At 43.3% G+C, this 21,280-nt stretch overlaps 2 protein-coding genes across 2 annotated transcripts in view; one reads left to right on the top strand and one right to left on the bottom strand.

Moving 5' to 3' along the window:
* Nucleotides 1-20,407, top strand: part of DNAJC17 (DnaJ heat shock protein family (Hsp40) member C17) — an 89,083-nt gene extending 68,676 nt beyond the window's left edge. The window contains exon 11 of the mRNA XM_029598584.1: nt 19,395-20,407. Coding sequence (XP_029454444.1) covers nt 19,395-19,517 — 123 coding nt within the window. The 3' untranslated portion in view covers nt 19,518-20,407. The remainder of the gene's footprint in view (nt 1-19,394) is intronic.
* C4H15orf62 (chromosome 4 C15orf62 homolog) lies at nt 4,621-7,717 on the bottom strand. Its single transcript, XM_029598586.1, has 2 exons — nt 7,448-7,717; nt 4,621-5,978 (listed from the first exon to the last, which is right to left on the bottom strand). Exon 2 carries the CDS (start codon nt 5,887-5,889, stop codon nt 5,272-5,274), a length of 618 nt encoding a protein of 205 aa, XP_029454446.1. The 5' UTR covers nt 5,890-5,978; nt 7,448-7,717; the 3' UTR covers nt 4,621-5,271.
* Nucleotides 20,408-21,280: the final 873 nt, after the last annotated feature.

Raw genomic sequence — 21,280 nt, 5'->3', positions numbered from 1 at the left:
TTTTCTGGTGTATGTCATGGTTTTTTTCAGAGATTTCAGTGACTGCAACTTATACACCGGTGCAACTTATATACTGTCACGATATCTCTCTCTCAGCCTGTGCTGTTAATCTTGCTGTACAAACAGGTGCGTCTTACCAAAAGGTGCGTCTTACCAAAAGGTGCGTCTTACCAAAAGGTGCGTCTTATTCAAAGGTGTGACTTATCTACCAACATTTAATGGCAATTTATTAGGGGGGGTGCAACTTATACACCAGAAAATATGGTATCTAAATCCCTGGGTTAGAAACGTGTCCCAGGCATAGTGACTAAACATTGCTGCATTGTGAAAGTAGGTGTTCATGGTATGTTTAGGTAAAGGGAGAAATGTACATGCACAGAATCTGAATTATTAATTTTATATGTTTCTTTTCTCCCTTGCAATTCCAGCTGTACAAATAATAGGGGCAAAGTATGCAGGTAATTTTGTATCTGCCTACATCTAGCGGCTTATTGAAATGTACCCGCATAGTGAACTGGCTACTTGAGTGGTACTCCTGTACGATGGCTTTTTTGACCCAGCAGTTTCCTCCTGCTCTTAAGGGCTTCCAGCTTATTTGGAATCCGGGCTGGGATCTGGTATCACGAGCCTTCATTCATAGCCTGTCCCAACTTACTTGAGTAATCATCTCTGCAGCACTGCCACTGAGCCACCAGGCTGGCCTCCCACAATGTCTTATCCTTAACAACTTCAGCTGTCTGAGCAGGACCAGCTGCATGAGTTTTATTTTGGCACTGTAGTGTAAATGTCCACTTCAGCGCAGTCAGTCTCCTGTAAAGGTTCAGCTTTAGCAGTGTCAGCTTCCTGTTTGCCATGCCACAGTGGTCTCTTACAGACCTTTGTACTTGGTTTTCCTTGGATTAGTTCTGTCATGTACATTTGCTTAGCTCCTCTGAGACAAACATAAGCTGGAATGCTCAGAAGTCTGGGGCTAATTCTGGCAAGTTAATGGTCTCTTATCGTGAGAGGAGATGGGAAAAAGGCCAGCTACCAGTTTCCAAACGAAAATCTTGACTCGCTTCAACTTTAAATCCTTCAACAGCCAATAGTGGCTATATCTAGAAAAAGAACCATCAACACTTAATCCAGCACACTAGGAACTGGTAAAATAACAGCCACAATAGCAGGGTTCTGTCATAACTCATTACATAACCAGTTTCTTGCCAGAAAGGAATTTTTATTACATTCAATACTGCTGATGACAGCAATGCAGATCCAGCATTTTTTAAGGACTAAGTAGTGGCAGTTCTACATGCTGCAGGAATCTGAGACCCTCCACTGGAACTGTTGCTTGGGGAATTGCATGTAATGCCTCCGTTCTCTGATATTGTAGGGAAGAATGGGTTAGGGGGGTGCAGGCTGTGTTGAAAGTCTTTTTCAATCTTAGTCACTCCCATCAGGAAGTACTGTAGGAGTACTGGTGGTGGGAGCAACTCCACTTTGCCATAATTCGGCCCACATTGTCCCAACAAATTAACATCAGTCACTTGACATGCTCCAATTGTAGTTATTAGGAGCAGCTAGAAAATGCAATCATAAGGCACTGCAGGAATGGAACAATTAGCAGCACGTGCATCTCATTTAGTAGATACCTGTAAGCTATCTAATAGAAAGTTGTTTGTTATGTGAGTTAGACTTTGAGTGGACACTATCCTAGTCCAGGAGAACTTGTATTGATAATGTTCTATGGAAGAGAGAAATGGTAATGACTGAAACAACACAACAGTTTATCCTGGTCAATGAATTCTTCTGAAATATCTTGGTCATGCTATCCAGCTGCTAATCTCAGAATGGAGTTTTCAGCAGGCACAAGCATACTTTATGGAAAGTGGGTAGATATATGTCAGCTGGGGATAATTGGTGTGGTTCTGAGACTCTCACCAGAAGGGGAATTGGATTCAGATCACAGCCAACTCTAGGCCACAACTTTTGTAGTCCAGGGTACTAATATGCAGATATTAAGGAAAAAGCACAGGACAGCTTCTGGTTACCAGCAACCCTCCTGTTCTTTGTTAGAAAAATTACCCAACTGTCTAAAGAAACATAAATCTCCTTTATTTATAGATTACTCAGGGCTAAGCTTAATACTTCAGCAGGCAATACACCCACAGGCAATTAGAGACATAGACTATAAGAAAGACAGTAGTTATAAAAGCATATTTAACATCCAGTACTTATCAAATTACCATTCATTTCTGCTAGTCTCACCTCTCTTTAGCCAATACTTACTTTTGAATACTAATAAGCTTTACCTTACTAACCCTGGGGTAGGAAATGGAGAGAGAAGGAAAGGGAATGCAGGCAGTCGTATAAGGGAATTGTGGCTGGAAGAAAAAGAGGAGGGAGTGGAGTAGACACACATTTTATAAATAATAAAATAAAGCTGTGAGGATGATTAGGGCTAGGAGAGTACCAGAGACTGTTGACAGAGGGGATATGGGCTGTGAGAAGGGAAACGGGGGTTTAAGATGGGATAGAGGACATGGGCTGAAATAAGAAGAGGAGATGGATGAGGCGTTAGGTGAAAGGAACTTAAGAGGAAGAAAGAGCTGAAGAGGACTAGGAAAGGACAGAGGTGGGGGGGGACGTTGCTGATTGGGGAGGTAAACCAAGAGGAAGGGCTGTGAAAAGAGAGGAGATCATGGTGAAGGGAAGAAGCAGAAGATGAGGAGAAAGATGGAAGTAACAGGAAAGGGGTGAGATTAGGAGGAGATGAAAGAAGATATGATCTGTGGAGAAACAGCCATGGATAGAAAGAGATATGCACAGGAGGAAAAATAATAAAGGACAGAGACATGAGGAAGACCAAAAAAATAAGCTTTAAAAGAAAAAAGAATGAGGCAGAGAGGAAAAAGAAAAACCCAAGAACCAGAAGAGATTGAGGATACATTCAAACCACAAACACAAAGGTTGGAAAATTGTTTATTCAATGTTTGAATATTTCTGTGCTTGCAGGGCAGGGGCAGAGGGTATCTTCCATTTACTTCCAGCCCTGCACTCAGCAGGGTAAGTGAGGTATTTTACTGGAAGGATGGGGAAGGAGGAGGAGGTTGTGGTGGCATGTGCATATCGTAGGCTCAAAAAATCTTAAAACTTGACAGCTCCATTATTGAGAGGGGCTGTTGTCAGGGTTTGAATTGTGGGCGAATTGAAGTTGATTAGTTAGTAATTTCATTTGATAAAACCGCCTTTCTTCCTATCAAGAGCCAAGGTGATGTACAATATAAGGTTAGGTAAGAAACAATCGCATTCATATAATTTAAAACAAGACTAAAATAAAATTTTAACTACACCAAATACAATCTATATATAGATACAATTAAAAAAAAAAGTGAAATGTAACCTTGTTCCCCTTGTCCACAAAAATAAATAAAACATTCTCCCGTTATATTCCACAGGAAGCAATAATTATTGTTAAGAACTGGAAGCACCACATGCTGCTGTGGCCCTGGAGCTGGCAGGATACTGACTGCTGAGCTGCTAGGGCTCAGAACATGCAGATGGCGGGGTGTCTTATTTGGACTCTACAGGCTGGGGTCTGGTTTTGGCCTGGAATCTGAGAGTGCTGGGAGAAATTCTGCAGGAGGTGGGGGAGGCAGGAGCAGTTCCAGAACAAAAAAAGTCCCTGGGTTCAGGAAGGTGCAGAGCAGGAAAATAATCCAGTCCTATAGAGGATGGGGAATCACAAATTGAAAGGCGAGCTGAGCCTGCCAATGAAGGGAAGCCTAACTGCTGATTAAGAGTGAGAGTCAGTGAAGGGATGGGTGAACCAGACCTGCAGGAGGATGGCAGCTGGATAAGGAAGGGTGAGGAAGAACCTGCTGGGGAGTGAAGGGATGGGAAAAGAGACACGGGGAGGGGGGGGACAGGTCAGTGGGAAATGGGAAGCAGAACAGCCTAAGAGGATGTAGGCAATGGAGCAGGAGGGGGAGAGTATTGAGTGCAGAGGGAGTAAGAAGGAGAAGGGGATGGGGATGGGTAGAAGAGATTAGGAGAATGAGAGAAAGGAGGTATTTGAGGGAGAGTGGTTGTGACAGGTTGTAGAAGACATGGATGGACTGTTGGGAGAGGGGTTGGAGCAGGAGGGAAGTAGAGAAGAATGACTGGTGGGACTTTGAGTCTTTCCTAGCTCGTGTTTTGGCCACATAAAGCTTCCTTGTGTCCATATTACCTGCTCCTCTGGACATTTAAATACAGGCTGGTCAGTCACACTCATGACCTACTGTGTCTTGTTCATATTTTTGCTGGGGATGCTGTAATTTTTGTTGACTTCAGCACCCGCAATCATTTTCAAAAGTTGGCTCCTGTGATACTATGGGGGTATTGATGTTCATTAATGTTCTGAAATTTGTCATGAATTGTTCCTTTATTTTAAGCTTGAGTTATTGTACCCATTTGACATATCCTTACTGTACAACTTGTGAACCTGAGTTTATAGACTTAGGGCCTCATTTACTAAGGCTTTTCTTTCATTCTGTGTCTATGGGAAAAATGCTTAGTAAATCAGGCCCTTAGACTCTTATATAACCTGTGCATCTGTTTTCTTACTTAAACATGACTGTAGACACTTTTCACCATTGATACCGTGATTTCAAATGAAACTTTATTAATAATCAGATACACAAAAAATGTCTGACATACACTTGTATTTCCCAGAAAATTCATTGCCAAAGAACATTTACAATTATGTAACAGATCATCTTTCTGCTAATGTGAGGCATTTTTTGAGGATAACATTTCTTTTTACTTTAAAAAAAAAAAAAAATCAATATATTTGTTCCAGCTTACACACAACATCTTTAGTTTATATCCCACAAAAATAAATTTTATGACTTATAATTGTTTTTCAAGAATTAAACATTTATCCCAGAATGGTTAAAGCTGCTGAAAACATAGGGGTAGCATAACTACCATATTACTTGTAATACCATCTTATCTGTCATATGGTAGTTATGCCACGTCCATACATTTTTATTTCAGTATCAGGTAGAGAGTGCCCAGGATAACAGATGTCATCCTGGAGAACACAGCATGCTGGAGTTGGGGTACACTGACACCACAATAAAAAAAAAAAAAAAAAATTCCTGCAATGTGGAAAACAAACATCTCCTATGTAACAGTAAGAGGTTCTCTCTGCAGTTTGCAGTTATACCTTGACAGCATATTGTGAAAGGAATCTCCAGCACTTGAACTCAGCAGACGTTTTGGGAATGAGGCAGATATAACTGAGATTTATAATTCTTCAATATAGTTCCCGTTCCCATCAGGACCAGATAAACCTAGCAATGATAAACAGTTTGAAGCAGCATTGTCTCCACGACTCCGTTTGCTCAGCATCTGAAGAATACCGTCTAGAAGTGACGGTCCCAGGTCCAGGTTAAATGACAGAAGAGAATCTGACTGATCAAGAAAACCATTGGAGATTTGGAATTGTGGGGCTGTAGTTATTTTATGGATAGTTTGTATGCTTGGATAGACTGCATCTGCAGACATGCCCCCCTGGTACTGATGGCAAGTGCTAGCAGAGCTGACACTAGGTAGTGCACAGAGAGATGTGGAGTATTCTTGTACATTTGCATGCTCAGAACTGTTCAGATGTAGACGTGGAGGTTTTTGAGGTGCCTGACTGGTGTCAAGATTGTGTTTATTCAGAGATTGCAGCCTTAGGTCTCCCAGGCCATGCACCATTTTATGTTTAGTCCCCATCGGCTTCTGTTGTTCATTGTCTTGCAGTGGATGTTTGACTTCATACAGTGCTCCTCTTTCTGGTTCTAGTATCTTGTGCTTGCTGGTTGACAAACTAATGAGGAGTTTTGAAGACTTAAAGGAGCCTTTTCGCCAGATGTCCATTGTGGATCAGATGCAGGAAGATCATGGGGTTACTGGAAGTTCTTTGCTTTGCAGATTACTCCTCAGAATGATTTCCTTCCAATTGACTCCTACATTGGGAAGGAAGAGACAGGAAAGATACTGTCAGCTCAGTCTCACCAGCTGCCCTGAAAATGTATGCTTGGAGCTGAGTTGTACAGTGTAGCTCACAGAATAGGTAGTAGAAAGCATGGATGCTCCTTACTACCCAACTTGAACCTTTGAGCTGTCTTTTTATTTATCCTTTTAATTGTTTTCTAACAGTATCATTTACGTGGGCCTCTTTCTGTTTGTAGGGGACCCTGCACTTTGTATCCAGCCTACCTTCCTTAAATTAGTTGCATTTTGTGTAGGTTTTTAATTCTGCTAAATGTTTTTGATGGTGAGTCTCTCATGATTTAGTTCCTCAAAGTATAATTTATCTTTCTTTTGCTCACAGTTATCACTTAATGATTTCTGTATGAATATATTTGGATTTTTTTCTTTTTTCAGTAATGCAGAATCGCTCTTAAGCAATTTCCTTGCTTTAGACATTTTCTATGGACTAATTTTGATCTTCTTTAACAAACGTCTATTCCTAACCCTGCATATTCTAACTCCTATCTCTTCTCTGTCCTTCCTTTTTATTATTATTATTGTGCCAGGGTTTTTCTTTCTCTAGCCCTCCATTTTCTCTCTGCCCTGTCTTGTTGGCTAATCAGAGTTGGCAACTGTTCCTGTACTCTCTGCCTGGAAGGACTTCCAAGTGCTCCTTTGCCTTATTCTTTTCTTTTTCAAATGCTGTCTTAGATTTGCAGCCAGCCCTTAACTCAGAGGAAGGAAGACTTCAACTGTCAAAAGTGCAGGTTAAGCCTGTTCTTAAACTCCAGCTTACGATTTTTGCCTGTTTCAGTCTTCCTAATTAGTCTACTAAATCCCAGCAAAACAACTCATAGGATGCAGCTCCATCACTGCTCTCTACATTAAAACTGGGGGTGGAAGGGAAATAGAACCAAGAGCTAAGAGAAACAGATAAGTATATGAGAAAAAATGTGTGAAGCTTGCTGGGCAGACTGGATGGGCCATTTGGTCTTCTTCTGCCGTCATTTCTATGTTTCTATGTTTTTTAATTAACATTATTTCTGTGGTGCTACTTCTTTATTTCCTTTTTTTGACATTTAACTATTTTCTGTATTCATTGGGTTCCCGGTTGTGTTGGTGCACAGAAAATAGTACACACAAACAGTATCTTCACTATATCTCTAAGCTGTGATTGAGAAGTACTGACAGCATAGTGAGCGAGACCTCAAAGGCAAAGGAGCGTTTAAAAACAAAGATGATTCATCTTTAACTCAGAGATGCTACATAACCTCCAAAAGCCAGTGTTGAGATCTAGCATCCGCTTGAAATCATGTAGCAGAAGACGGCTCTGGGTGATCACTTCATTATAAAGACTAACTGGTACTAGCGGTAAAACCTTAGCTAAAACAGTTCAGCAGCAGCAGTACACAAGCACACCAACTCAGTCTGAGCATTACATCAATGCGGGCAGAGTACTTACATGACAACAGCAGGAGCAGAGTCTATTAGCACAGAACATGTAATGATGTGAAGAGAACAGAAGCAGCAGACCTGCAGTTTTAGACACAGGTGCTTTGAGAGGAGAAAGTCCCTAAATTTACTTCTTTTGGTTCTCTCTTGATGCTTTTTGAGTTCTGAATCTTCTCTTGCTTATGTCTCAAGCAGTCTGTCTTGTGATTCCCATTCTTATTTCTTCTTGTGCTGCTGCTTTTACCTCTGCCTTGGCAGTTTTATTTCCTGGTGTTTTTGTAAGGGTGCAGCCCTCCTCAGGCAAGTCAAGTGATTTGCTGGCTTTCAATCAGAAGGTGTGTTTGACATTTATTATAAGAGCTGGATGTGATACAAGTTAATCCAGCTGCTCCCACAGGTTGATATAGGGAGCATTCAGGAGACTTACTGAACCGGTTTTAGATTAGATGACTCAAACAGTACGTTTTGTGCCCACAGAGTCATTAACATAACTTGGTGTACATTTTAATCATTATTCGATCTGTGAATGTGCAAACCATTTTATTCGTCTATAGTTCAGATGGTGTTTCACTGCTGAAAAAGATTTTCATAGTGCACCACAGACCTATAATAAATTAACACAAGTTACTTGGGAGCTTACTAGCTAAGTGTAAAACATCTCAGCTTTTCTAGGATGTATGCATGCAGTGCTTGCTATCCCAGCTGTAGTGAATATATTGATGTGCTCAGGCCCATCACTAAATAAACTGTAATATAGTATATGATGGCAGATAAAGACCAATTAGCCCATCCAGTCTATACAGCCCTTCCAGTGTACATTGCTAAGAATATATCCCAGCTGCCAGGCTAGAAGCTTAAAAATTGGATTTTAGATTGTTACTTGCCTTTCTAAACCTGTGCTAAGATGAGTTACAGTTGAGGATACAATAGGTATGTCCCTGCACCAGGGCTTGCAATCTGTTCGTACCTGAAGTAATGGAAAGTTAAGTGCTTTGCCTAAGGTCACAAGGAGTGTCATTGAGAGAAGCAGGATCTGAATCCTGGCTTCCTTGGTTCTCAGCCTGCTGCTCTAACCACTAAGCCACCACTCCACTTTAAAAGGTTGAATGGTTGTAGGATATTGCATCAGTTTTTGCCTTCCTTAAGGGTACTCTGTTGTTCTGGGAAGATAAGCATTCAAGTTCTCATAGATAATTTAACATGCAGCCCCACCCTTGGGCTTAAAACCTTGTAATAATCTAAATAGCTACCAAAACTAGCAAAGCTGTTAACCAAAAACTAGTTAGGTTGTTCCCCCAGACATGCAGATGCCTGGATCCCTGTAGCCTGGCTGGATAATACCTGGACACCATCAACATACTGGCATCAATCCAGTAGTTTCTGGGGAACTGTAACCTGCTAGTTCCATTTTAGCTACCCTGCGATTTGCAGTGTCAGTGGGATGTACTTTATATGCCCCTTGCTTCTTTATCACCTTTCTCTTTGCCTCTGTTTAAAAGAAAGGAAGGGTGTGTTTGCAGTACTGAAATGTCCCAGCTCTGCTCTTACCATTGCCCACCATATCTGACCCAAACATTCTTGAATTCTGTTGCAGTGCCAGTTTCCACCACCTCTGCTGGTAGCATATTCCAGGCATCTACCACCCTCTCTGTAAAATAGTATTTCCTAGCATGTAGACAGATGGACTCAGATTTATGCTCCTCTGCCAGCCGACTGAGTCAGAGCAAGCTGACGTCACACTGTATATAGTCCTGCAATGACCCCAGCCTGCCAGTATTCTCCATCTCCAGCAGATAGTGGACGTACATCTCCCTAGTGGCATTGCTTCGAGTTTTTTGGAAGGAGAAATTTGAAATCCAAATTAAGGAAAAGAAAGCCCCGCTATCCTGTGGTGATATCTAAAGGTCCCTCCCCCAGTTGAGAATTCCTGAGTGATTTCAGTGGCCCCTCAGAAGTGTGCCTTGGTCCGATAGCTGGTTTTTGCCAGTGTGGACTTAGCTGCTTGAGCAGCTGAAAGGCAGCAGGTGCAGGAAGCCGAGCGTGGTGGTGACAGCAATTGCCCTCTCCCCTCGCAGCTGGCGACTGTCTCTGAGCTCAGTCAGGTAAGGCTGAGCTCCGGTAAGTTTAAAAAAAAAAAGGAAGAAGATAGATACAGAGACTGTACAGGGCTTCCTTCTCCCACCGGGTCTCAGAGCTTGGTATGCCATTCTGACGTTCATCCTGCTCTGTGAAAGGTCTAGGGACGTGGACAGCCTAGCGGGTTGAGCAGCCTCTGTAGGCTAAGCCCCGCTCCGAGGCCTTTCGCGCACTTTCGGAGGCTGCCCTCTACTGGCTTGTCGGTCCGGTGTATGTGTCTCGCTGTGCATCCAGTTGTGCGCCCAGTTTTTGGATGCACAGTAAAGCCTTGAATTTTGAGCACCCACTTTAAGCACCATGTAGTTGCCGCGTGCTTCCGACAGCGTTTAAGTGGCAACGTGCGCTTGAGTTTTTTTGTACGCTCTCATTTTGGGCGCCTAGGTGTGCACGCATAAGTCTTGGATGCATAATTTTTGGGCACCTAGTTGAGCGCATATATCAAAAAAAAAAAAAGGGGCAAAAAGCAGCTAGACACACACCGCTAGCCGTCGCTCAGTGCATTGTTAGCCATGACAATGCCTGTGCCTCAGAAGCTTAAGCGCCTTATCTTTGCAGTGCTTGTTCTTTTCAGGCATCTCCTCCTGGAGTGCCTGCTGCTTGGAGGCTCAGAGTGCTTTGTCTTCCTCTGTTTTTGGCTTAGCCTGGTTCTTCCCTGGCGGTTGTCGTCTGGTTGAAGACATCTCAGGTGGGGCGCCTGACCTTGGCCCTTCCCTAACTGTTCCTCAGCAGGGGAAGGTAGCTCAGTACGTAGTTCTCAGATGCCTCTTGGTCCTGATGCTTCTGCCTTTTTTCAGTGCCGCAGTGCCCCTTGAGCAGCAGTGGGTCCTCTGGATGGAGCTCAGGCTGGCTTGGCGGATGGTGCCGGTCCTGCCTGTCGAGGATGGGGACACCCCCCCCCCCCCCTTGGATTGGAGCTGTATAGAACTATGTGATGGTTCTTTCATAGAGATGAACTGTCAACTCTGTTTTTCCCAGACTTTGACAATGCTTGGCGTTCCTGGGGCAGATTCCATTTCTGAGCCAAGGAGAAATCCTGGTTTGGTTTCCTTGCATAAAGCCTCTTGATTTTTCGCCATGATAGAAGCCATTATGGAACTGATTGAGCTTGAGTGTGGTGCCCCAGAGGCTATTTCCAAAGGGGTCAGATTTTGGAAGGCCTGTACCCTCTGGATTCAGTGGTGAGAGAGCACTTCTGTTTTCCAATGGTAGATGCACTTGTGTGTGCAGTCTCCAAGCGGACCACTATTCCCATGGAAAGGGAAAAGGCCTTGAAGGATGCTCATGTTAGCAAGATTGAGGCTATCCTTGAGCAGGTGTTTGAAGCTGTGGCAGTGACCTTGCATCGCTTCATGTTGTTCCTTAGTGGCTCGCTCTTGTTTGCTTCTCTCCCAGGAAGTTGCTGACTTTGGCGTAAATCCATGCACTGTTATGGTACCAGCTGCTGCCTGTTTGGCTGATGCAGGCTGTGCCTTGGTCCGCACCTTCCTCGTCGTTCAGTTAAGATCCCACTCATTCTGGACTTTTTGCAGGATGGGTTGAATAAAGGATTGCCTCTTAATTCCTTGAAAGGTGCAGGTTGCGGCTCTTACCTGTTTTAGGGGCCAGGGGAGTGGTGGTTCATTGTTGTCTCACCCTGATGTGATTCATTTTTTGAAGGAAGTGAAGCATCTTAGGCCTCTCTTGAGGTTACCAGTTCCTTTGTGGAGTCTTAACTTGGTGCTGAATTTTTTGGCGGGCCCTCTGTTTCGACTGCTGCGTAGCCTTTCCTTGCTGCTGTTGTCCTTGAAGACTGTGCTCCTGGAGACTATATGTTCAGCATGTTGAATTTTTGAGCTGCAGGCCTTGTTTTGCTGGGAGCAGTTCCTTCAGGTGACTCCGGGGGCGTTACAGCTGTGTACTTTTCCATCCTTCTTGCCCAAGGTAGTCTCGGACTTTCATTTGAATCAGTCCATCTCCTTGCCGACCCTGGATAAGGTCAGAGATGTGGAGGAGTTTTGCTTCTTGCACTCCTTGGATGGCAAGAGACTAGTCATGCAGTATCTGGAAGTTTCTGAACCTTTTCAAAAGACGGCTCGCCTGTTTGTTCTCCATGGTGGGTGTAAGCAGGGCGATCTGGCTTTGCGGGCTGCCATAGCTCGCTGGATTAAGGAGCTAGTCACAGCCCCGTATGTGGATCCTGAAAAGGTGTTGCCTACTCAGGTTACAGCTCATTCCACTAGGGCTCAGGCAGTGTCATGGGCGGAGGTTAGTTTGTTGTCTCCCATTGATATCTGCCAAGCTGCAACATGGTCCTCCTCTCACACTTTTTCCAGGTTTTATTGTCTGGATGTGCAGGGCCAGGAGGATGCAGCCTTTGCACGGGCAGTGTTGACTGGACTGCCTGCAGCCTCCACCCTGTTCAAGAGTAGCTTTGGTACATCCCACTGGTCCTGAGTCCATCTGTCTACACGCTAGGAAATGGAGAAATTACTTGCCTGATAATTTAGTTTTCCTTAGTGTAGACAGATGGACTCAGCTTTCTGCCTGTGGCTGCCGCATAAGTGTGTCGATAGTCCTCTTGTGGGGATACAGATCCCAAGGGCTTATGGTAAGTGTTCATCCAGTCCCTAGCTTGGGGTACGTAGAATCTTATGTGAGTTTAGTGTTTCTTGTTGGTTGAGTACAGTTATGATTGCCTATTTTTAATCATGTTTTAATCAAGTTTTTTGTTGGTCTGTCCACATTTGCTTTTGAAGAGAATATTGGCAAGACTGGGGTCACTGCAGGGTTACATATACTGTGACATCAGCTTGCTCCGTCTCCATCTGCTGGCAGGGGAGCATAAACTCAATGGTCCTGAGTCCATCTGTCTACACTAAGGAAAATGAAATTATCAGGTAAGTAATTTCTCAATTTTGGGTAAACTCTCCTTCCACCATCATAGTCCACCCCTTGTCCTTGAAAACGTGTGCAATCCTTATGTGAATGGATCACTTGTACTCCAGCAGTTTAGAATCATTGGCCTTTAAAACGTATTAAAAATGTAATTATTTAAAAAAAAAACCTTCAAAGTGATGGTATAGATAAAGGAAGGGGATCAGCTCCGCCTCTCTGGAGGGGACGTGTCAAAGGGAAGATCTCCTGAGTCACATCATCCCCCCCATGGGTCATACGGGGTGTCCTCCACACTGCGATCACCTGGGGACACCAATGGGGGGCCCCTGCCCAGGCCCTCTGCTTTGGCACCGAGGACACTGTGGGTACCGAGGGCATCGAAGCCCCTGCATCGAACCAGCTATTGCCTGTAGCGGCACCAGATGCCTTGATGGCGGTGCGGGCTGCGACGGGCCTTTTTCCTCGGAGGAACCCCCAATGGGAATCGCATCTGATGGAGGAGGTAACAATAGCTGCCGGGACATCGATGGACCACCGGGCACAAGAAGCGGCTGTGTAACATAGTAATGACGGCAGGAAAAGACCAAAATAGTCCATCTAGTCTGCCCAGCAAGCTTCCCAAGATAGTAACTGCATAGAGAGAATGCCAAGAAGAACATTGAGTCACTCCCAGCAGTGGTGCCAACATCAAGGGTGCAAGCTTCGGCACAGATGGAGCCGGCGACTCAATGCCCTGCAGGGCTCAAACAACTGCCAGTTGCACCTTGCATCCCAGCTGCTCCTGAAAATCTGTCAAAGACAGGATGGATGAAGAAGGGGGAGGGTCACCAGATCTCCCTTGGAGCCCCAAGAAGAATCAGTGTGCGGAACCAGCATCAGTGGGGAATGCCTGGGACTCCTGGGTTCGATGGAAGACTATGCCTCCTCTCTGTGGGGTCGCTTCAGAGGCATCATAGCAGATGCCTTTGCTGACCCAAGCCTGGTACTGTGTGTGGAAGGAGACAGGTGATGATGCTTCCTGGAATTCCCACGCTGCTCGGCCCTGTCTTTCCCCTGCACCTAGGAGGAAGGAGACTATCTCGGCATCCTAGAACAGGAAGACACCAACGCCGGCTGATCTCCTGCTCATCTCTCAATCGAGAGCCCCATTGGAGGGGTGGACAGCAAAAGCTCGATGTCCATCAGCGCTCCCCCCCCCCCCCCCCCCAGCCTCTAGGCATGAATACCTATGACACCGGACTTGAGGGTTCCAACTTCTTTGATCCGAAGGGTTTCTCCATCTTGTCCAGGTGGGCACGCCGGCCCTTGGGGGTCAGTTGGTCACAAAACTTACACCCCCGAACGTCGTACGATGCCCCCAGGCAGAGGATAATGCACGTCGTGGGGATCCATGAGGGATATAATCTGAAGGCACTGGGGGCACCGACGAAACCCCCGACGAAGCCATAACAACAAGCAGTCAATGATCAGCAGGGACCGAGGGAGCACTGTTGGGAATCGACCACACAGAAGGGGAAAAACTTACTGCACCACCCAGCTAGCTAAGCCGGGGAAATGGAGAGGGATCTTGCGCAGGATAGTCGACGAATCAACTGAGAGAGCTTTCCAAAAACCACAAAAAAAGCACGAGCTCTGCAACTGCGAGATGATAGCTCCGCAGTAAAGAAGAAACTGGAGAGGGGCCCTGCGTGGATAGTGGCATGTGCTGTTATGGTTTTGAGGTGTTGGAGTGGATTCTTGGTTAGTGTGGTGATGGCCACTCCCACGGGGAGGAGCCCTGTGAGGAACCGCAATACTAGGCTAGACTCGAGACACGCAAACCCAGAGATTTGTCTTTTATTATACAGCTGGATGATACCACCAGAGGTGGCAGTAGTGAAGTGATCCAGTAGTAGCAGTCCAGGGACCCTCGGCAGATACAGTGGTAGATGTTAGCAGCACACGGTAGTATAGGGAGTTCCGGTTGCAGGTTTCCCAGTGCTGAGCTGTAGATGAGACAGACTGATAAAGGTTAGATTACTCACTAAGGTGGTAGCTGTATAAATGTAGCTCCCAGCAGGCAGTAGTATTTTTATTTATTTATTTATTTTTAGATTTTTATATACCGGTGTTCCTATATGAAATAAAGATCACATCGGTTTACAATGAAACAGAACATGAAAATTGCCAAAAGGCATTACATAGAACAAGGTTATGAAACTTGGAACAGTGTACATAAGTTCAAAATTTAATGATAACGTTGTAACATTGATGACCAAAAGATAAAGGAGAAAAAAAAAAAAAAAAAAAAGACTTAAACAATTAAGTTGACAGGTCTTATTGAGCATAAAAATTATAACGTATAAGTGAGAACGTCTCAAGTGTCCTGCAGCAAGAGATTAGATACCGAAGTAGGTAGTGGTATGGAAAATGGGGGTTTGTGAAGAAGATATGTTCTTGCTGGTTGGAGGGGAAAAAATGATGATCATGGTCCTGGAAAAGCTTGGCTAAAGAGCCAGGTTTTAAGTTTTTTTTTGAATGAAGAGTGGCAGAACTCAAGCCGAATGTCTGGTGGGAGCGCATTCCATTGAATGGGGCCTGCTGTAGATATGGCACGTTTATGATGCGAGGATTTTGTTGAAGGTACATAGAGTGTGCCTTTATATGCTCCTCTGATGGGTCTAGAGGAGGAGTGAGGGCGTAGTTGGTTACATAATTGAAGAGGAGAGATATTGTGAATGGATTTATGAATTACGGTGAGTACTTTATATAGGATCCTTTGCTTTATAGGCAGCCAGTGGAGGAGCTTGAGAATGGGGGTGATGTGATCTCTTTTATTCGTATTGGTAAGGATTCTGGCTGCAGAGTTCTGTAGCATTTGGAGGGGTTTGATGGATGAATATGGAAGGCCAAAGAGAAGCGAATTGCAATAGTCGACTTTTGATAGAATAATGGCTTGTAGGACCATCCGAAAATCATTGAAATAAAGAAGAGGCTTCAATTTTTTTAAGACTTGTAACTTATAAAAACAGTCTTTGGTGGTTGTGCTTATGAATTTTTTAAAATTGAGCTGATTGTCTAGCATGATACCTAGATCTCGAACATGTGGTGAGTGATTTAATATGGGAGTGGATGAGTTGAGTAGGTCAGCTGGGTTTAGAAGTTTGATGTTGATGTCTTGATTGATGATTAGGATCTCAGTTTTGTTGTTGTTAAGAATGAGGCAAAGGCTGGAGAGAAGATGATTGATCTGTTGCAAACAATTGTTCCAGTGAGCCAAGGTTTTTTGTAAGGATTCTGAGATTGGGATGAGTATCTGGATGTCATCCGCGTAGAGATAGTGAGTTAGGTTTAGTTTAGTAAGTAGATGACATAGAGGTAAGAGGTAAATGTTGAAGAGGGTAGGGGAAAGGGAGGAACCCTGAGGGACCCCCCGGTTGGAAGGGATCGGTTGTGATTCTTTGTTGTTAATCTTTACTTTGAATTGTCTATTTGCTAGGAAGGATTTGAACCAGCTGAAGACTGTTCCTTTAATGCCTATATCTGCCAGACATTTTAATAGAGATGAATGGTTGACAGTGTCAAAGGCTGCAGAGAGATCTAGTAGTATCAAAAGATGTGGTTGTTTTTTGTCCATATTAGATAGAATAGAATCGGTAAGAGAGATAAGGAGAGATTCAGTGCTTAACTATTTCCGAAAGCCATACTGGGAAGATACAAGAATGTTGTTTTCTTCCAAATATTCAGATAGTTGTTTATTGACTATCTTTTCCATAATTTTGGCGATCAATGGCAGATTAGCTATTGGGCGGAAGTTAGCTGGATCTGTGGTTGGAAGGTTAGGTTTTTTAAGTAGAGGTTTGAGAATGGCTAATTTAAGTTGGTCAGGAACTAGACCCTGGGAGAGAGAGCAGTTAATGATGTCTGCAATTGGTTTTGATATGGAGTTTCTTATTGCGATGAGAAGGTTAGTAGGAATTGTGTCTAAGGGATGAGATGACGGTTTCATTTTTTTAAGTATGTTTTCTATCTCAAGTGCTGAAGTGGTCTCGAAAGTTTCCAGCGTTGTATTTAGTTGAGGTGAGGTAATGTGAGGGAAAGGGGGATATGAAAAAGATGATGAGAAAGAGATAGTCAGTTTGTCAATTTTATCCTTAAAGTATTCTGCTAGTTCTGATGCTTTGTTGAGTGCTTGATCATCAGGAATGGTAGGAGGTGATGGTTTAGTGAGAGCTGAAACGTAGTAGAAAAGTGCTTTTGAATCAAATATGAAATGATGTTTTTTTTTTGAGAAAAAATCTCTCTTTGTTCTCAGTATGGTGATCCTATAAGCATTGAGGGAGGTTTTATAAATAGCTAATGTTGTGGGGGATGGGTTTCTCCTCCAAGTGTGTTCTTTATTTCTTAGCTCTTGTTTAAGCAGCTTCAGTTCTGGGGTGAACCAGGGTTTCCTGTTGTCTGGCGAAGGTTGTACTACTTTTGTGATGGAAGGGCAGGTAATGTCTGCGATCTTTTTGGTGATGTTGCACCATGAGGTGGTGGCTGTAGATGCGTTGGAGAGATCGAGATGTAATAATTCATTAGTGAACTGATTGATGAGAAGGTCTGTAGAACAAGGTTTCCTGAATTGAATAGTGTTTTTTGGGAACGAAAGTGGAGGATGTTGTGAAAGCTTGAAGGTCGTGTTGATGATTTGATGGTCCGACCAAGGGACAGGTGAACATGTGATTGTATTTGTGTTTGAGATGCATTGATTAATGAAAATAAGGTCTAAAGTGTGACCTGCTTTGTGGGTAGGGGCTTTTATAATTTGTGTGAAGCCCATGTAGTTGAGAGCCGAGAGTAGGGTAACACAATTTGGGGATTGTGGTGAAGCATCGACATGTAAGTTGAAATCACCCAGTAAGATGGCAGGTTTGTCTGGGTTGAAGTATTTGGCAGAGAGTTCAATGACTGGTGAAGGGTCAGAATCTAAAGATCCTGGTGGAGCGTAGATTAGGCCAATTTGTAAATGATCAGATTTAAAGAAAGAGAGCTCTAATTTTGATGTGGTATATGAATGTTGTAAAGATATTCTTAGACCTTTCTTGGCTGCGAGAAGCAGACCTCCTCCCTTTCTTTTGGTTCTAGGTATGGAGAAAAAATCATAAAGCTGAGTAGTTGGATTACAGGCACCAAGGCAGGGAGAGTAGGCCCTCGAGGGGCGAGTACCTGGTATCCCAGTTAGGCACCTGAAAGAAAGCAAAGGGCCCCCGAGGAGCGGGTACCGAGGTTAGAGGAAATACCCCGAAGGGCAGAGAGAGCTTCCAGCGGCAACACGGAGCAGCAGAGTAGCTCAAACCGGCGATTCCAATCCTTGCTAACTCGAATTGTTAGCAAATGAAGGGCAGGCTAAATACCCGGATGGCGTGACGTCACTCGAGGGGGACACCCCCGAGGTTCCCGCCATGACGTGGATAAAGATGAGGGTGGCGTGCGCGCACCCTAGGAGGCCCTCAGGAGAAACATGGCGGATAGCCTTGCCATTGCCGTTCCGGGGACGCAGGAAAGAGCGGCATACAGACGCGGCGGTAGCCATCTTCCCAAGGCTAGCGGGGAGAGCAGAAAGAAAGGTGAGGCACAGAGGTCAAAGCCATCTGAGGCCGACGGACGCAACATGTGCCAGTCAAAATTTCTAGAAAATTTGATATAAGTTTTCGTGCCGGGCTCCATCTGATGATGTCACCCATGTGTGAGGACTACCATCCTGCTTGTCCTAGGAAAATGACAATTACAGGTAAGTTCATTTCATGTTGTGTAGGAGATTCATGGCAGATCAGCCCAATTCAAATATTTTATCCTAATCTACATCGTGTTCCAGGGGAGGATGGCAGGTTCTGGTTCATAAATCATACCTACTTTACTAAGGGCCGCAGTAAGTTGTAAATCTATGTAACATACTTATGCCTTTTTTTTGTACTTTCATGCTCTTGGCTCAAATGATCCCCATTGTTTGGTGAAGCAAGTATGCCACCACGGTAATATAAAAAGAAGATAGCACTACAGAACCATTACTACAAATAATTTTTATTTTTTTCTATTATATAATATCGTTAGAATGTTAAAATTAAAGATAAATGAATCAATATGTCTTTATTTTCAGATGTAATACGAAGACCGTTTGAACATCGATTTTCTTGGCCATTATTACAATCTGATGTAGATATTAGTTTTCAATGTTAGGATATGTTAATGAGTGGGTTCCCCTGAAGAAGACGACCATCGGTCGTCGAAACTAGGTTTCTAGTAGGGACAGGGTTTTTTGTGAATAATCAGGAGGGTTTGATTTTAATGTGATATGATGTGTAATTCGTGTATATATATAAAGAGAGGTTTTGATGGTTATAGTCAATAAATATCCAAATTTGACACCATTTTTGTTTTTTTGGAAGCAAATATGCCTCCATCGTCTGCTGCTGTATTTTTTTTTTTTTTGGACCAGTTGTTTCCTCCTACTCCATTTGGGCTTCCGGTTTAGTATCATGAGCCTTCATTTGTAACTTCTCATGGGATTTTTTCCCCTGTTTTGTATCCCCCTCCCAGTTCAGCAATAGTTTTTGGCCAGGGCCCAGAAACTGCAGTTCCCTTTGGAACTCAGCTACCATGGGCCTTAGGTTTGGCCATTAGAGGTCAATGTGAACAATGACGTTGGTTCCCTCCTCCCTGCGGTTGTGAATGGTGCCTTTGCAGCACCCCCAGCCCTAGCTGGCTCAGGAAGCAGAGACCTAGCTTGGGAATGAAACTCAGATTTTTTTTATATAGTGCACAGCACTCTGAGCCACCTGGCTGGCTTGCTCCTGTTAAATATTTAAGTGTAGTTCCTACCAAAATACTTTAGAGAGTTGGCAGTGCTATAGTACCTAATTTAAACAATTGCATATTCCTAGCCTTTCTCCATATTTAAGAAGAATCTTCCTTATTCCCCCTAGGGTTCTGTGCGCTCAGAGCGTGACTATGAAAGTCTGGTTATGATGCGGATGCGGCAAGCAGCAGAGAGGCAGCAGCTGATTGAGCAACTGCAACGGGAAGATGAAGAGGAGTCCAATACATAGCATGGGCACAAAAGGAGTGGCGTTCTCCTCTCTGTTCAACTTTCTAACTTCTTAAGTTAACCCAACATCGGTTTATTAAATTGTTATATGTTTTTTGTTTGTTTGTTTTTTTTTGCTGTTTTTTTGGGGGTTTTTTTTTTTAAGAAGTTCCAGGAACATTTTTTCTTTCTTCATGGTGCTGCTTTGTGAAAAAGCCAGCACAGAAATTACAGAAGGAGAAGACTTGGGTGAAGCCAGCATTCTACAGTACTATCACTTGCTCACAAAAAGGAGAGACTTTTAAATAACTCATATTTTACTAATTTTAAGAAAATGCAGCATTCACATTACAAATATGTTACCTGGTACCAAACTTATACATAGAATTATCCAGTGTAATGTGTACCAATAAGCTGAATATATCACCAAAAATATACGTATTAGTATTATGGTGAAAAAAAGAAAAACAATTAGCAAGCGAAGTTCCAAGAATACACAAAAAGGAGGGAGGAAGTGAAAAATGTACTTCTGTATGCATTTTTTAGTGCTTTTCAACTTGTACTGAAAATGACTTCTTTATCGGATTCAGATCATTTTTAATAGAATAAGTTCAGGGCCCATGATCCACCTTCCTCCCTCACCCATGTTTGGACCCAGTCAGTAAATTTTCATAGATGTGACTGTGCCTCCGAAGGGCCAAACTGAACCAGTTCCTAAGTGCTTTAGTACAGGTGTTGAAAAGCACTAAAGAAAATAAGAAATAAATAATTCCTAAGTTCACATTTGCCAGCTTATTTTAAGTTCACAGTCTTTTGGAGCAATAGTCAAATAATTCACAATCAGTCTGAACTGTCAGTTTCAACTTGATTACTGTGATGAATAAAGATATCTACCTACCTTTCTCAATTTTACCAGGAATATTTGCTTTTGGTTTTCTGTACGGTAAGCAATGCATTTTGAAACCATTCATAAAAGAAAAGAAAGTCTTCATCTTAAATGAATAATTTATTTTCTGCTTTTTCGAGCAATTGCTGGTACAAGGCAGGTTACAACTCTATTATATAACTCAGTTATACAACATCTGGCCAGTGCTGGGTACTACTACTTTATCCTGTCAAAAATATTCCAAAAGTTTAGGATTACATTTTCAAAGACATATGTGCCTTTTATGCATATACAAACATTAACCCACCTAAATCAATACTATGTGCTTACATTGATTTTTTAGTTGCCTGAAAGTAAGGGCATATTTTGAGAACGTGTATATACATTTAGCCATATAGAAAAGAAGCATTCTGGATTAAAAGGCACATCTGTAGAGGTATGTATGCACATACTGTACTTTTAGCTGCAAAACAAACAGATATTCACAGACACTGGATGGTGGGTACCTTGTATTAGAAAAGCAGATGGATAGGTGTAGGCTAAAAAGTAGGTATGTAGTGTGCCATTGAGGCACTCTATTGAAAATTTACCCCATAATATCCTTGTTTGAGCTATATCTTCCATATTCCTCCGTAACTTAAAAAGTGATGGGCTGGGAGGTGATATCCTAGTGTGGTAACTGGTTAAAAGATAGGAAATAGAGTAGGCCTACATAATCAGTTTTCCCAACAAACAGGCCCATTCAATAAAGTCCACGGGAGAGCCGGCATTCCGAGGCGAGCGCCTGCTCTCCCGACACGCGGCCAGGCACCTCTCCTGGGCCCACAATTCTTTATTTAAATTCGGGCCCACGCTAATGAGATGCTAGGGACACTAGCTCGTCCCTAGTACCTCCTTTT

The sequence above is a fragment of the Rhinatrema bivittatum genome, chromosome 4, assembly GCF_901001135.1.
Source record: "Rhinatrema bivittatum chromosome 4, aRhiBiv1.1, whole genome shotgun sequence".
Lineage (NCBI taxonomy): Eukaryota > Metazoa > Chordata > Amphibia > Gymnophiona > Rhinatrematidae > Rhinatrema > Rhinatrema bivittatum.
The sequence above is the reverse complement of the archived record's forward strand: the minus strand, read 5'-3'. Positions and strand labels throughout refer to the sequence as shown.